This window comes from Colius striatus, chromosome 3 (genome assembly GCF_028858725.1).
Source record: "Colius striatus isolate bColStr4 chromosome 3, bColStr4.1.hap1, whole genome shotgun sequence".
Taxonomy (NCBI): domain Eukaryota; kingdom Metazoa; phylum Chordata; class Aves; order Coliiformes; family Coliidae; genus Colius; species Colius striatus.
This window is the reverse complement of record NC_084761.1, coordinates 15,536,569-15,553,082: the sequence shown is the minus strand read 5'-3', so window position 1 is coordinate 15,553,082 and position 16,514 is coordinate 15,536,569. Positions and strand designations below refer to the sequence as shown.

The 16,514-nt window shown below is 54.8% G+C and overlaps 1 protein-coding gene across 2 annotated transcripts; it reads right to left on the bottom strand.

Moving 5' to 3' along the window:
- Positions 1 to 6,955: 6,955 nt before the first annotated feature.
- Positions 6,956 to 16,250, bottom strand: DRG2 (developmentally regulated GTP binding protein 2). 2 transcript variants are annotated; one of them, XM_061992373.1, is made up of 13 exons: positions 16,133 to 16,250; positions 14,683 to 14,843; positions 14,210 to 14,299; positions 13,431 to 13,491; positions 12,476 to 12,566; positions 12,011 to 12,083; positions 11,770 to 11,860; positions 11,476 to 11,573; positions 10,301 to 10,377; positions 9,796 to 9,884; positions 8,906 to 8,964; positions 8,439 to 8,492; positions 6,956 to 8,350 (listed from the first exon to the last, which is right to left on the bottom strand). In XM_061992373.1, exons 1-13 carry the CDS (start codon positions 16,194 to 16,196, stop codon positions 8,264 to 8,266), a joined length of 1,095 nt encoding a protein of 364 aa, XP_061848357.1. In that variant the 5' UTR covers positions 16,197 to 16,250; the 3' UTR covers positions 6,956 to 8,263. The 2 variants fall into 2 exon arrangements, with proteins under 2 accessions (XP_061848357.1, XP_061848358.1); XM_061992374.1 differs by lacking the exon at positions 8,906 to 8,964.
- Positions 16,251 to 16,514: the final 264 nt, after the last annotated feature.

Below are 16,514 nucleotides of genomic sequence, written 5' to 3'. Positions count from 1 at the left end.
ACCATCCCTTTGAGTACCCCCTTCTTTTCCTTCCCCTTCCCCTTCTTGGGCTCCTCTGCAGCCACCTCCTCCTCCTCCTCCTTCTCCTCCTTCTCCTTCTCCTCCTTCTCCTTCTCCTCCTTCTCCTCCTCCTTCTCCTTCTCCTCCTTCTCCTTCTCCTTCTCCTCCTCCACCACCTCCGTCTCCTCGTTCTCCTCCGCCTTCAGCAGCTCTGTGTCCGAGGTCTCCTCCGACTCGCTGGGTGCCTCCTTTTTGCCCTTCTTGCCATCTTTCCCTTTCCCTTTGCCCCCCTTCCCCTTGGCCTCCGCATCCTTCTTGGCCTCCCCTTTCTTGCCGACCATGCTGGTGGTGACTGGAGCTCATGCTCCGGCCCCAGCGGGGCCCTGGGAGAAGATACACCCCGGCAGCACGAGGCAGCTCCCGGCACACTGTCCGGCTCCCGCCCCCGCAGCCTGCCCCGGGCTGGTATTTACCTGCGCCTGGTTTCGGCGAGGCACATGCCGGTGCGTGGCTCCCTCGGCCGTCAGCGGCCCCCTGCTTGGCATGGCGCTGGGACGGACGGACGGAGGGCAGCCCCGGCGCAGCCCGGCGGGAGCTGCCTCCTGCCTCCCGCCTCTGAGTTGGGCAGCGCGGGGCTGGTGGCTCCGGCTGTAACCCAACCGCCGGGGCTCACGGCCGCATGAATAATGTAAGGAATGTGCCGCTCCGGCCCCGAGACTTTTCCGAAGGAGCAGGAGAGGGCCCCCGTGGCCAGGAGCATCCTCCCGGGGGAGACTCGGCAGAGGACGGCACAGAGCATCAGAACCAGACCCTGCTACCTCCCCACGCCTCAGGGTTGCTGGAGCTGTACTATGGGGAATCGGTCTCTTCCACCAGCCAGCACAGAAGAGAAGCCCAGGGACTTGTGTGACCCCCACAAAGCCAAACTGCAGCACTGCGAGAGGAGACAGTTTTGCAGAGCCCCAGGCACATGTTGCCCCGGCACTGGGAGCACGGCCAAGGGGAGAGACACAGGAACACAGCACCAGCCCCAATGCTGCAGCCCCGCTGGGAAGCAGAGAGGAGCTCAGAGCCCACATGGGTACCCCCACGCCACACCGTGCCATGCCACACCATGCCACGCCACGCCACACGTTGCAGAGTGCCAGATGCACCCGCAGGCAGCAGACAAAAGGGTTTGTATGTGCCATACGTGTGCCCCGTGGCAGTGCCAGCAATGTATTTGCACACACACATGCCCAAGCGCAGGGTGACCACATCAAATGTTAATGCCAGGGCTGGATTCCTGTGCCTGCAGGTTCATGAAAGTTTAAACAGCGGCAGTGGGAACTTGCTGGCCTGTGCATATCACCTGTGGGCAGGGACAGGACCCGCTCCACCCCCTCACAGCAGGTATATGGGGAGACCCAGGGGAGAAGCAGCAGTGGCATCCAGCTGTGCAGCAGCTGGGGGAACCCAAGAACCAGAGGCAATTGTTGGGGCTGAGCCCACTGGACTCCTCCAGTTCCAGTCCCAGGATAGTCCCACGGCTGGAACTGGATGGAGCTGTCTTCTCCCCAGCTCCATTCCTCTTGGCCACACTTGCAGCACAGGAGTTATCAGCCACCATCTGCAGCTTTGGCTTCCTCCTTACATTAATTTCTGAGCCTGAGACACCCCCTGGTGGGGTCTGAGCAGAGAGAGGTTGCCACAGAGCCAGAGGGAGAGCAGAGGGACAGAGCAGAAGGGGAGGCATCTGCAGGCATCAGGAGAGGGGCTATGGGCTGACATGAGTGTTGGATCAGTGGGAAAGGGCATCACAGAGCCTGAGCCACGTGGGAAATGTCGCCTCATGGGAGCTCAATCACAGCACTGGCACAGCCCAAGCACAGCTCGGCCATCGCCATCGTGCTGAATGGGGCTGAGGCAGCCTGCCCTGCCCTGCGCTGCCCTGCCCTGTCCTGCCCTGCCCCGCACTGCCCTGTGTTGTCTTGCCCTGCCTGCACCACTCCTCCTCCTGGCATAGATGCATGGAGTGATGCCTGGACACCATGATGCAGTGGGCGCCCAGCATGGTCACGGCCACAGCCCCTCCCTCTGCTGCTGGCAGCAAGCTGGGAGGTACCTGGATGGCGAGAAGATGCTGCAGGTGCTCACCTCTGTCCCACCACCTGTGCAACCTCCACCTCCCTCCTACTGCCCCTGCTGGTCGCTACCTTTGTCCCTGCCATCCTGGGCCAGCTCCCTGTGCTGTTGCCATGGCTGAACCCATGGTGCCTGCCCGTCGTACGGGCTCTCCAAGAAGAGATATGGAGGAAGGGAGAGAGGGCAGCCTTCCACAGCCCCAGCCCTACGTTCTTCATCTATGGGCACAGTGTTCACCTGCCCTTGGCATGGCAGAGCTGAGGAAGGGGCATTGGGCAGCAGGACAGTGGCAGACACTGGGAGTTGGAGGTAGAACTCGCAGCCATGAACCCAAACTATGGGGCACCTGCACTCATCTGGGCACAGTCACATCCAGCAGCAAGATGAGGGAGGGACCTTGGTTGACAAATCTGGCAGTGAGGGGTGCTGATAGGGACCAGGGCTCTGCGAGAAGATGCCCAGAGTATCTTCTGACCCCATCACCCTCTGAACAGCTCCAGACGCATGGTTGAGCCAGGGAAAGCCACCTCACCCCAGGGACAGGCCCAGGGCAGCCCCTGTCCCACCACAGTAGATCAGGCTGACACAGCTGAGTGCACAAAGAGGAGAGATATTTTTGGCCAGCAGCCCAGCGTGACACGTGGCTGCCAGGACTGTACCTTTGGAGCACCGGCATCAGTGGGCAGAGCTCTGCTGTCTCCAGGCAGGGCTGCAGTCACCACTGGCCTCAGGTCCCCTTACAGCCTGTTTCTGGTCACAGCAGGAGCAGATCCCCATGGAGCCAAACACCCCAATCCTGGGGCATCTCCTACCATGTTCCCTTCCCCACCACCAGCCCTGTACCATCGTGTGGCCACTTCCAAACCCCTGTGTGCCAGTGGGGCCCTGCCGTAGCTATTTCAGTTCGGGGCCCAAACTGGCTATTTCAGCCCCCTCCAGTTCTTCCCTCCAAATGGAGGATGGGGACATGGTCTCTGCCCAGCGATGCACTAAGGGCTCCCAGCAAGAGAGGAGTTAGGGAGGGAGAGAGGCCTGAGCAGATGCTGGAAGCAGAGACCAGCTGGGCACGACACATCCCGGGCTTGGCACTGGCATGCACCCAGGAACACTGGCTGGTGGCTTTGGGGCCAGGTCACAGCCCTGTGCCACCACCTTGGCCCTGCAACCAAGCCCATGGACCCACAGAGCTCAGCTTTGTGACCAGACAGCCTGTCTAGGGTCCCACAGCCCCAAGGCAAAGGAGTTTGGGGTGGTCAGAGGAGGAAGCTCCACTCCAGAAGGCAGCGGGAACTGCAGGGAAGGGGCAAGTCACAAGGTGAGATAAAAGGCCTATGGGCAGGGAGCAGACAGGCAGGGCCAGCCAGAGGTGACGCCGTCCACCCTGACCCAGGGCTCAGCCAACATCACACACAAAGGTCCCTCCCTGGGCCTTCCCACTGCGGCCTCCACGAGCCCCAGCGATGCGGCACCCGGCTGGGGGGCTCACGGCCACTCACCTGGGGTAGCCCAGCTCTCCCGCATGGCACGGGGCCGGCTGGGTGCTGCCCGAAGCGCGGGGCTCTGCCGGCGGCGTGCTCTCGGCCTCGCTCCCCGCTGGGGCCCATCCCTCCCCCGGCAGCCGCAGGACCATATTTGCTGCGTGGCAGCTGCAAGCTGCTGCCATCCAATGCATATTTGATGACTGCTATTATTCTCATCTCCACTCATGAGCAGAGGGACGAGAGCTAATCTTCTCTCTGCAGAGCTGCAGAGAGGCTGGGGGGAGCAGACAGAGGGGCAGCCAGCCCTGGTGTGTCCCCCTTTCCCTGGTCCTCATCCCTTCTTACCCCGGTGATGTGGCTGTAGATCTGTGCCACCGGCCCCAGCTGTGAACTCCCACCCTCCTCAAGCCCACACACAAGTTTAGGAGAAATCACAAGGAGATGAGGGTGAACTCACACACTCCCCTTACACCCCTGTCCAAATTGAGCTGGGACTAAGTCACCCCCCCATGCTGGGCACCAAGATGGGATCTAGACACACATCACCCCAAACCACACAGGCATCTCCCCCCGCTTCCCAAAGCACCAGAGCCAGACAAAGAGCCTCTTTGAGGCTTCCTCCCCCTTCAGGACGGGGTTCCTGCATCACACCAAACCAGGGACCATTTTCCAGCAGGGATGGAGGGAGCCTATGTCTCTCCCAAGGCCGGGGAGCAGCCAGAGCATCCTGCTGCTGCCCACAGCGGGATAATTTCCTCCTCCCCCTCCTCCTCCTCCCTGCAGACACCTCCCCGCTGCCGTAATGCAGTGGGTATTTATTATGCCGATTCCTCAGAAAGCGAGGGCTTAACTGCAAATTACAATCAATAGCTCCAATCCCCGAGGGGCAGGTTCATCATTTAGCAGGCGCAACCGGAGGAATTCCAAACTATTTGCCAGCCATAAATCCTCCTCCCCGCAGCCTGGCGAGCCCGCCCCGCGCCAGGCACGCTGCCTGGCTGGGGTGACCCCTGTCAGCCTGTGGAACGATTAAGCTGTCACTGCGGATCGTGGCTCTTATCTACAGCCCCGAGCGGCACTCGGAGGTGTCAGCGTGATGGGCTGAGGGAAGCTGGCTGAGGCGAGCCCGCCGCAGTAACTGTCTCTCATTGAATTAAATGAATGTATTTGGAGTCAGAGTCTCTTTTTATTACCCTGCAAACGATTCCTGACTAAATTAAATTATAAAAGGAGTGTTCAGCCAATCAAACCTGCTTGATTGCCTGGAACAGGCATTTTAAACAGAGCAAGCCTCGGGCCATGGCTGTTTCCAGGACTAGATGGAGGGTGGCTGATGGACTGTACAGAAGCCGATCCACCCCACTTCTCATCTCAGCATGGGCGCAGGGCCGTGCTCTATGGGCAAAGGGATGGGGCAGGACTGGGGCAGCCCTCTGGGAGAGGGGTACGTGGGATGGAAGGAGCAGTCCCTGCTGAAGGAGCAGGGGAACAGCAGGGGCTGTGGTGTAGGAATCACAGAATCACCTCAGATGGAAAAGACCTTCAAGACTGAGTCCAACCCCTCACCTCACACTGCCAAGCCTGCCACTAACCCATATCCCTCAGCACCTCAGCTACACAGCTTAGCAGTACCTCCACGAATAGGGACTCCATCACCCCACTATCTCCCTGAGCAGCCTGTGCCAATATCTAACAACCCTCTCACTGAGAAAGTTCTTCCTCGTCTCCAATCTAAACCTCCTCTGCTGCAACTTGAGTCCGTTCCCTCTTGTCCTGTCAGTCACCACTTCACTGTAACCTCCTATCAGGGAGTTGTAGAGACTGCTCATGTCTCCCCTCAGCCTCTTTTTCTCTAGACTAAACACTCCCAGTTCGCTCAACTGTTCCCCATCAGACTTGTGCTCCAGACCCTTCCTCAGCTGCATGCCCATCTCTGGACACGCTCCAGCACCTCAGTGTCTTTCAGGAGAGTGAAACCCCAGTCAGGCTCCGAGGCTGGTTTTCTCCCAGCATCATCCAGTCAAGCCTTCCCTCATACACTGAAAAAAACACAGCATGCTGCTGCTTCGGGGGGCAAACCCACAGCTCCTGCTTTCCACCAGCCCTCATCCACCTGACCAGAAGCAAATCCTCCTCCAATCACACTTAGAAAGGAAGCTCTGAGCCCATCGCCCTCCATTACCTCCCCTACGGAGCCAACAAGGGGTCTGACCAATTCCACAACCCTCCAGAAGCTCCAGTACAATCCTAACGCTGCAGCAGATTTCCCCCCAACCTCAGGACGTTGCTTTCTCAGGATCTGAAGAGATCTCCAGGCAAACCTGCTCCTGCCCCGAACTGCAATGTTTGCAGCTTTTAATGGTAGCGCAGTGCAATTAGGGAAGCCATCTGGAAGAATGAGCGCTGCAATTAAATGCAGCACTTTCCCACACAGCCACAAACTTGCTTGCAAAGAAAAAAAATAGCTACTCCCACTAAAAAAAAAAAAGAAGTCAGCTTCTTCTGGCTTGACTATTTTTACTTCGGGCCCATTCCAAATGTAATCAGGTATCGGTTCACTTTGAACCAGATGAAATGCCTAATTTCCTAACTGAAGAGTGAGGCTAATTAGACAGAGGGAGTTTTAATGATGGCAATGCTGGACTGGTTGACTTGAAACCTGAAGGCACTGAGAGGCAGGTGCTCGCTGACTGAGGACACGTTGCAGCAGGTACCACTGTGCAGTTCAGCCCCAGGCACACAGGGGCTGTTCCTCCCGCCCCACACACTCCCTGGCTGAAGGACAGGACTCCCTGGCACGGGCATTTCTGGCTGCTCAGGTGTGTGCCAGGGCTTGGCAGGCTCCCGGCATTGGGGTGAGAAACTCAGGGATGAAAGCAAAGGAACTCTTTGTGAGGGCAGCTCTGCCTGTGCAACCTTCACAGGAGATGTAAAGGGCAAGTTAATGTGCTGGAACAGCATCCCACCCAACTCACACTGAGAAGTGCCTGCTCCCTGCAGCCAGCTCCGGCACAATGCACCTAATTTGGGGCTCGTTCTCCACCAGCTGCCTCTGCAGCCCGGATTTGCTCTGCACCCCAGCTGTGAACAAAGCCAGGGACAGAGAAAGGCACTTAAGAGAGTTTAAAGTCACCTTCTTAGCTCAGGCATTGTGTACAGTATCCCACCACCACATCCCATCCAGTCTCTTCCAGCCTCGGAGCCCTCTCACAGCCGCTTCACAATCTATTCCCTGCTACAATCTCCTGCCACAGCATCCAGGATGCCTCAGGTGGCCAAAGGTAAAACAAAGAGAGATGCAGAAAACACATCGAACCATCTACCCGCTGCAGGCAGACACCCTACTCCAGTCCACATGAAATAGCAACTTTTATTTTCTCAAATAAAATAATCCTTTCATTTCTGCTCGATCAGTGTGTGAGGGGTGGGGAGGAGCACAAAGGACAGGGAAGGAGCCCTGCTCAGACAAGTTTGAGATCAGACCCATCCTCACAGTTAAGAGTCCACATCAGACCGAACCCTTTATTTTTTCTCCTAATGAAAGAAAATAAAAGCTATTGGCAGCTCTGGATCCCAGAAGGAAAGAGCTGTTCTCTATCAGGCACTCTGAATTGCTTAGCATCAGTGTTCAATGAAAAAGCATGAATAGAAAAATCCCAGCTTTCTAATGAGGAATACCCAGACAAGCAACAATGTTTAACAGGGCTGGGGTAAAACCCATGGCATAGGGTGGTGCTTGGAGCTCCAAGAGATGCTACTGGAATTTAGGGGCATGACTGAGAATAAAGGAGATCCCCAGAAATATTCTTGGGGACTAAGGGGCAGGAGAAGCAAAGGAAGAAGCTCCCCAGACAGCTCCTCGTCAAGCGATCCGCAGGGAGCGAGCCCTCGCTGCAGCCTACGGCTCTGCGACCGGACCCTGCCGAGGCTGGGACAGGCTGATCCCTCACAGAAAAGGGGTCACTTCTCATCTCTCTCAGTACCAGCAGGACCAGGGTGCCCCACAAACCCCACTGCAGAGCTGAGGAGAGGTACAGAGCGCAGGGTTTTAAAGTTAATTGAGGTGAGACCCTTACAAATTCACTGGGGGTTGTCTCGGGTGCAGAGAGTGAAGCCTCCAAGGGTGAAAGTGGCAGAGACAATGTGTCCCACGAGCAGGAGAGAGAGAACTTTGTTTCTGTTTCAGATCAATGCTTAAATTAAGTGACTGGATAAACAGCAAAGCATCAGCAATGTTCTCTCAGCCTGGGCTTCCCAGGTTTGTTCACACAAACCTGGAACTTCCCACTGCTGACGCATGGGCGGGTTAACACACGGATCCCCGTGCCAGGGGCAGGACATTGCCAGCTGTGGGAACTGTGTCCTAGAAGAATTGGCTCCTTTTTTAAGAAACATTACTTTGCCTGAAACGCTACAAGGTGGAAACCCATCTTCCCCATCCCCACCTGCAAGTAGAGCAGCCGCATTTTCTGCCTGTCTCCAAGAGAAGGAGCTTCACGGAAGCTTTCCTGCTTTCTTGGCCATGGAACACATCTCCCCTTTTTCCTTTCCTTTTTTTTTTTTCCTCTTTTTTTTTTTTTTTCAATTTTCTTTTGCTTTTTTTGTGGTCAGTTCCAATTCTAGTGATTAAAGACAAGGCCAGGCACCAGCAAAGAGGGTTACTTCTTCACAATCTGAATGACATCTTCATGCTCCATCATATGGGTTAAGCCCACTCTTTGAGGGCTGTATTTTGTGCTTGTCCCCTTTAAAGCAAAAAGGGGGAGGGGAAAGGTTAGAAGAGCAGGCTGAGACACCTGGGGACAAGGGTTTCGTTTGCTGTTAAACACTTACCCACACCAAGGCATATTTGAACTGGCTGGCTAAGGACCTGTGAATCCGATGGCACTGCAAGACAGACAGACAGACAGCACGTGAGGCAGCTCAGCAACAGGGCTTTGCAAACAATTTGCTCAGTGTCCAGGAACTAGAAGCAACTCAGGCCTGGGTCAGAAATTACATTAGTGACTTTAGGAGTCAGTTTACAGCACTTGAAAGCACACACAAGAGACACAAAGGAATCACCACTCCACCGCTTCCATGCACTTCCTCACTGGACTGATTGCTTTCAGTCAGTTTTTGTTTAACCTTACGTAGCTAGGAAAGCAACCTGAGGCACATAAATCAGTAAAGGCAACAAAGGAGAAGCCCAGCTAAAAACACTGACATGTCCTGAGCTTTCCAAAGCACAAATCCCAGCAGGCTCCAAGAGGAACCTGCCTTCTACAGGCAAGGAAATGTAAAAGATGCAGAGAAATTACCACGTGCTCCACAGAGGCCCCTTTCCGTAGAATAATGGCATCTGTAAAGTCTGGTCTCTCTGTGGAGAAGCAGAAGGGGGTGGGGGGAAAAAACACTGGCTTTCCATCAAGTGTGTCATAACACACTGACACCGTCTCACATTGACTTGTGCTTCCTACTCCCAAATTCCTCCTCCCCCTACACGTGCCATGTCCCAGATAATGCTGCAGACACTCCAGCAACCACAAGTTTCCCCACAGTCAACAGCTTCCCCACAATCCACCTGCTCCAACTCCATTCCAAATTCTTGACGTAGGACAAACAGAACACACCTGCTCACGTAAACCCAAATCACTCTGGAGTTTCCTGTAAGACCCCGAAGATTTCAGAGCTAAACAAGCTCAGGGAAAGTTCCCTAATCTTCTCACATCCACCCATTTTCAGTCACAGCTGTTCACAGCCAAATAGGAACAAGTTATAGACGTGCTTTCACCACTGGGAGAAGCTGCAAGGGAATTAGGAAGCAAAAGGAGGATCAAAGCTCTCCTGAGCCTCAGGAGCCTGGCACAGGAATCGCCACAACTCTCACAGTAGGATCAGGAAACCTCCTCTGGGTAGCAATGGGCTGCCCCATTCATCACAGGGTGTGCTCAATAAGGAAGCAAGCTGCCCACTTGCACACTTTGTTTCTTTATAGCGTCATGTAAAGTCTTACGATAATTCAGCTCTACTAGCACAGAGAGGAGGGCTGTGCTGGGATACAGGCGTGACTGGAGCAGGTGGAACAGAAAGCACTTGCCAAGAGCTGGAAGCTGAAGCAGTGCTGAGCCCAGCACGCAGCCTGTCTGCCTCTGAAGAGCAGCAGCCCTTTGTGCCTCTCACACCTGCTGCTTGGCTAATGGTCACTTACGTCCTCTTTTCTTAGTGTAGATACAGGTAAGTGCCAGGTACTCCCAGAGCTTCTCCAGCAAGTAGTCCAGGTTCAGTTTCATGCCACAGCTGCAAAACACCAGAAACATCTCTGTGTTTATTGCTGTGTTGATTTAGAGATCAAGAACAAAGTGAAATGTCTTATTAAAGTGCTAGGGAAGAACGAGGAAAGTCTTTAATGAGGCCAAAACACTAGTTGAAATAAACAAGGCTTTCAGAAGGGCAGGCAGCTTTGAAGCAGCAAAATCCCAGTCAGATATATCAGCACTTCTAAGGGAGCAAGCTAGACTGGCTTACTCTGGTCTGCAGACAGCATGGAAAAGCCCAGCAGCCTCTCTCCACAGCAGAGGCCTGGGAAAAGCTGCACAGCAGCTCTGCTGCTCAGCCAAGTCGCTGCAGGCCACCCTGGGAGAAGCCCCTTTCTGGGAGAAGCTCCAGCAAGGAGTATGAAATGCACCCGCACACCAGCTGTGACAGGCTCCTACCTGATAACAACACTGTGGGGTCTCCGAGCGAGGCGATCCACTTCTTCCATAGATATCTGGTCAATCTTGTTATAGACCTAAGTCAAAGGAAAAACAACATCCCCTTTAGAAAGTCCATTCAGCAGCACTGCACAGAAGCATAGAATCACAAAAAACCAGAATCATTTCAGTTGGAAAACACCTTTAAGCTCATGGAGTCCAACCCCTCCCCTCACCCTGCCAAGCCCAGCACTAACACATGTCCCTCAGCACCTCAGCTACACGGCTTTGCAACGTCTTCAGGGATGGGGACTCCACCACCTCCCTGGGCAGCCTGGGACAGTGTCCAACAACCCTCTCAGGGAAAAAGTTCTTCCTAATCTCCAATCTAAACCTCCTCTGGTGCAACTTGAGGCTGTTCCCTCTCGTCCTGCCATTTGTTACTTGGGAGCAGAGACTGACCCCCACCTTGCTACAGCCTCCTGTCAGGGAGTTGGTGAGTGATCAGGTCTCTCCTCAGCCTCCTCTTCTCCAGACAAAACACTCCCAGTTCCCTCAGGTGCTCCCCATCAGACTTGTGCTCCAGACCCTTCCCCAGCTCTGTTGCCCATCTCTGGACATGCTCCAGCACCTCAGTGTCTTTCTTGCAGTGAGGGACTCAACACTGAACACAGCACTTGTGGTTCAGCCTCACCAGTGCCCAGTGCAGAGGCACAAGTAAGATGCCAGCAGTGGAACAGAAACTCATATCCTGTCAGACAGAAGACAAGCCAAGGCCCTCACTAAAACAAAATTCTGAAGCTGAAATATAACTTTGTGGCTTTTAAAATTGTCCCTTTAGAGCAACTTTCAACACATTTTCCGGTATCTTTGATTTCACTATAGACCCAGCTGCCCTCAAGCAGCCGTTAAGTGATCTGTGGCACATGGGATGAGCAGTGACAAGCCAAGCACGGGCCGTGCGGTGCAGGAAGGGAAGGCTCCCAGCCGCAGGCTTCGTTCCCGCGTCAGCAGCCCAGGCTGCTCACGCTGCTCCACGGCTGGCAGCCACAAGAGGGCACAGGGAACACACACAGAGCACAGCACACACTGACGCTTCAAAAAGGCTTCCTGTCGAGCTTCAACCCCAAATCAAAGAAGCAACGTTTCCTTCAGCAGAGAAGGGAGAAGCTCGGTGCTGCTTCCGAGGTACTCACGTAGAGACACGGCATGTAGACCCTGTTGCCTACAATCACGTCAATGAACTCGTCAGGGGAACAGTCCTCTCTGAAGAGGACCTCAGCATTGAAGATTTCTGAGGTGAATATTGTCAAGGCTCAAATCCCAACACATCTACAGGCGGTTGTGAGGCAAGGGGTTGAGCTTGCATGTGAAAGCCTATCATCAACCCAGAAAGCACCAAAAATGACAGCCAAGCTGTCCCACAGCAGGGACCACCTGACTGGGGAGCTGCTGGTGGCTTAAGGGTCCCCTGGTTTAGGAAAGGATACTGTACTCATGGAGGATGAGCTGCACCAGCTTCTCGGAGCACTGAGTCAACGTGACAGTCGAGTTGAAGGAGATGCCTCCACCCTTCTTCGGCTGCAGGGAGGCAACAAAGCAACCTAAGAACAGGCTGCAAAGCCCTCAGGCCCCTCTTCAGTCTGTCCTGCATCAGGGGCAGCTCAGAGCAACCTGGCTTTGGGGAGGCAGCCAGACAAGCTGTGCCTGCAGCAGCCCAGGAAACCTCACCTTGAAGTAGATATTTGGTTTGCTTTTGTTCAGACGGATCCCGACCGACTCCAGCTCCTTCTCCAGCAAGGCCCTGTGGGGACACTGCACCTCAGTGCTCCTCAGACCCAGCGCAGCCAGGTCATCCCCACACCTTGCCTTTTTGACTGTCATACTGACACAGTCTTGTATTAAGCTTTCAGTACAACCTAAAAAAACCCCACAGCTAACACAGGACAGAGTCTGTAGTGGAAATGTAGGCTGGCATTCCCTTCTCTGAACAGCCATCCCGTGGGAATGGTCCCGCAGCTGAGAAGCTCAAGTGAGCTGACACGCTTCTAACGGCATATCACCTCCATCGCACACTCAACTGCTTAAGCACTGCTTCCCCAACATGCAAGGGACACACTTCAGGGAGCTGGTGTGTTTTCTGGGCATGTGAGAACCCCTGAACCTGGCCCACCACCCTCAGCAGCACACACTCACCTCTGAACTTCCCCCTTCGTGGCATCCAGCATCATAATAACGACATCGGCTGTCCTGGCCACCGCTATCACCTGCCGACCTCTGCCCTTCCCTGAGAAGAGAGGAGATGGCTGCACCTCAGCAAGAGAAACCAGCCACAAGTTCTGGGACAGGCTGCACTCCTGCCCTGCACAGCTGCTTAGAAGCAAGGAAAAAGACCCCACAGTGCTGTGTGGGCTGCAATCAGCTGCTGGGGGCCCTCAGCGAGCATGTCTGGTCCGCCCATACAGTCTAATGTCCAGCATAAGCCCTAACAACTGCTGCTGCTCCTCCAGCACAGTAACGTGAACTAGTGTAAGACAGTAGAGAGAGCTTCCCCACAGCAGTGCTTCCCCTGAGCAGATGGGTTACCTACCCTTGCTGGTCAGAAAGGAGAGAGATCTCATTAAGCATGCTGTGCCCCTCCAAGAAGAGACCACTAGGAGGTCTTCCAAAGTTTCCTAAGGCACCTTCTGACATTACCAGAAAATGAGGACAATGACAAAGCAGAGGGACAAAGCCAACACCTCTTCCCAGAATGTGGAGTCATGGGAGGACTGTCAAGAACTCAGGAAATTAGTCAAAAGAGGTTACTCTTTAGCTGTAATTTCCCCCTCCGCCTCTCTAGAATCTTTCTTTAGATATTCTCTGTGCCAGAAAACAGATGAGCAAGATAACACTCACGCAAGGAGGTGAGAAGTGACTGGCTTGCTTTGGCTCCCACCTCCAGAAAAGCAGCTTTCTGCTACATATAGAACATTCTGTGGGCTCAGGGATAAGAATCGTGCCTCACATAAGATCAAAGACTCTGAAATGTGGAAAGCCAATGCAGGAACTATTGGCCCGGAAACCTGCGAATGTCCCAGACACCCAGGCACACTGCTGAGGGCAAAGCCCTATTTCACATGACCCCAGAGATCAGCCAACAGAGTCACACCTTGTGCTGCTCCTTCGATGATTCCAGGCAGATCCAGCAGCTGGATATTGGCTCCTTTGTACTGAAAAGGAAACAGAAGGACAGAAAGTCCAACATCTCACGCAGGGCTGCCTCAAAAGCCCCAAAGCTTGCAGGGAGCAGAACCCAATGAACCTGACAGAGCAGGACAACTTTGCACAAAGCTGTGCAAAACCTGTGTTGTGCAGCTGCATCCACCACCTCACACTGTGCTGCATTTAGTCCTGACCTCCTGAAGCATCACATGGCAGTAGTTTGACACAGCACCAGGAAAAGAGCACAGCAGGAAAGGAAGAGGGAAAGAAGAAGGGGAAGGGAGGGTAGGGGAGGGTAGGGGAAGGGAAGGGAAGGGAAGGGAAGGGAAGGGAAGGGAAGGGAAGGGAAGGGAAGGGAAGGGAAGGGAAGGGAAGAGAAGAGAAGAGAAGAGAAGAGAAGAGAAGAGAAGAGAAGAGAAGAGAAGAGAAGAGAAGAGAAGAGAAGAGAAGAGAAGAGAAGAGAAGAGACGAGACGAGACGAGACGAGACGAGACGAGAAGAGACCCTTGCTTTCTTGGTCTAATGAGAAAGCACAGTGACAAGCAAGTGCCACCATTTCTTACTGCACTCAAGACCTGCTGAAGTTTCAAGCAGGAGTCAGCAGAGACCTTTAGATATTGCTGCTTCTTAGAGGCAGCACAAGTGTACCCAGCATAAACAGACACATTTCCACATCTGGGTTTCCGACCAGCACTGTTGTGCCAAAGGGAGGAGAACCCCACTTACCTCTATGACTCCTGGGATACATGTCAGGGTTGTGAATTCGTAAGAGGCAGCTTCACTGGCAGTTGAGGTCATTAAACTCAAAAAGGTGGACTGAAATGCAAGAGATCAGCGTCACCAGGGAGACACAGCAACACAAGCAGGACCAAAGTGCTCCTCAGCTTTTAGAAGTCCTGCTGTGGCCTGAAGCAGCGATGGGACAGGCAGCACTTTGGCTGAGCAAAGGTAAATCCCACCCTCTCACCTGTTTTCCCAGCAGTGCTGTGGCCAGGCAAGCCCCAGCTTCAGGCTGCCCCCATACACATGATGAGGAGGGGTTGCTCCCCTGGCTCAAACCCTCAGCTCACAATAACCTTCTGTTAACTCGTGGCAAGGTGGGGGGAATAGGAAGAGGAGACGGACATGGGCTTCACAGCCCGTGCAAAGCACAGACTGGGAACACAGCGGGCAGGTGGTTAATGCAGCTACTCACTGACCTTACCCACAGAAGGGAAACCGATCAGTGCCACCCGGGCATCTCCAGATTTCATCACATCGAAGCCTTCTCCCTTGGCAGCTGAGGATTTGGAGGGTTCCAGCAGCTGAGCTCGGTATTTGGCGAGCTTTGCCTTCAGCAGGCCGAGGTGGTACTCGGTGGCTGGAGAGACACAAACACAACAGCTGCTTGGCTGACAGAAAGTTGTTGGTAATTCACCTCTGAAAATAAGAACTTTCCTAAAAAGAAACACTGTGGAGGTCAATGTCTTAAGCACTGCCACACACACAAACACATCCCCCAGGTATTCTATAAACCTTTGAAAATTTGGGCTGAAAAAGTCAGATTCTAGGGAAATAAGCAAAAAAAAATGCTGAGGAAAAGGAGCAAAGCAGGAGGGAGTGTAGGTGCAGGGATGGAGTGTGAAGGCAGTCGGTTTGGAGGGAGAGGTCAGAGGTGGAGCAGCTGCTCCTGAGCAAAGGCTCTTCCTTACACCCTGTCACACTCAGCTCCAAAAAACACAAGGTTTTCCTCCCTTGCTCTTGTTGAGTTTTAAAGACACATTTAACCTGAAGCTCATGCGTGTGAAAGTACTTTGAAAACTCATTCTTAGCAAAACAGTTGAACTCATGCCTGATACAACAATTAAAAGGAAGAAAGTAGCTGTGTCCCTTTGCAGCAGGGAAGGGTACAATCTCAGGAGCTTATCAGGTTTGCTATTTTCCCTTCCCATTATTGACAACAGCCTCAAGCCTTCAGAAGCAGCAAGGCACTGGGGACCTGCTGGCAGATCCCGGGGGGAGCTCTGCTCCCCAGTCCCCTCTTTAAGGCACTCAAACTCCAGCCCAGGGCCCTCAGTGACAGCAGCACCCAGGCTACTCGGCACAGCTCTGAGGACACCTCCTCCGGGAGAGAGGCCTGAGGCTTGCATGGGCCAGGGCATCCACAGCAGGAAGGCTGTGGGAACAGGGGCTGCTTAGCCTGGGAAAGACTAAGGTGAGACCTCATTAACACTTGTAAGTACCTAGAAGATGAATGTCAGGAGGGTGGGTTGACCCTTTTTTCTGTGGTGCCAAGTGAGAGGACCAGGGGCAATGGGCACAAGCTGGAACACAGGAAGTTCCACTGGAACACGAGGAGAAACTTCTTTAATGTTGCTGTGAGGGAGCCCTGGCACAGGCTGCCCAGGGAGGGTGCGGAGTCTCCTGCTCTGGAGGTTTCCAAACCCTCCTGGACACGTTCCCGCGCTCCCTGACGGAGGGGAAGCTGCTTTAGCAGAGGGTTGGGCTGGATGAGCTCCAGAGGTCCAACCCGCCATTCGGGGACTCTGTGGTTCTGTGACAGCGGGCGGCGGGGCGGCCCCGCGCGCTTCCCGGCCTGCCCCAGCCCTCCCCCGCGGCCCAGGCCGCCACCTCCCCCCGCCCGGTCTCCGCGGGCGCCCAGCCCCGCACCTTTGTTCTTCTGCGTGCGGGCGATCTCCTTCTCGATCTCGGAGATCTTCTCCAGGATGCCCATGGCGGGGCCGGCCCGAGCGCCGCGCGCCGGAACTGCCTCGGCCGCCGCGTCCGTCCCCGTCACGGCTCCGGCCCGGCCCGGCCGGGCGGCGCGCTGTGCATCGCCGGCGCGCTCCGGCCGCCCGCCGCGCCCCGCACCACGCGTTCCGCCCGCCGCCACCTCTCAGGGGGTGCTCGGGGCCGGGGGAAGGGGCGGGGTAACGGGGGCCGCTCGCGGCAGCGGCGTGGAGGAAGCAAGGGGGTTTCGGAGGGACCTGCCCCACCAGCCCTTGCCCCTCCTGGCCCTCGCATTAAGGCCAGATCCTGCATCATCACTCCC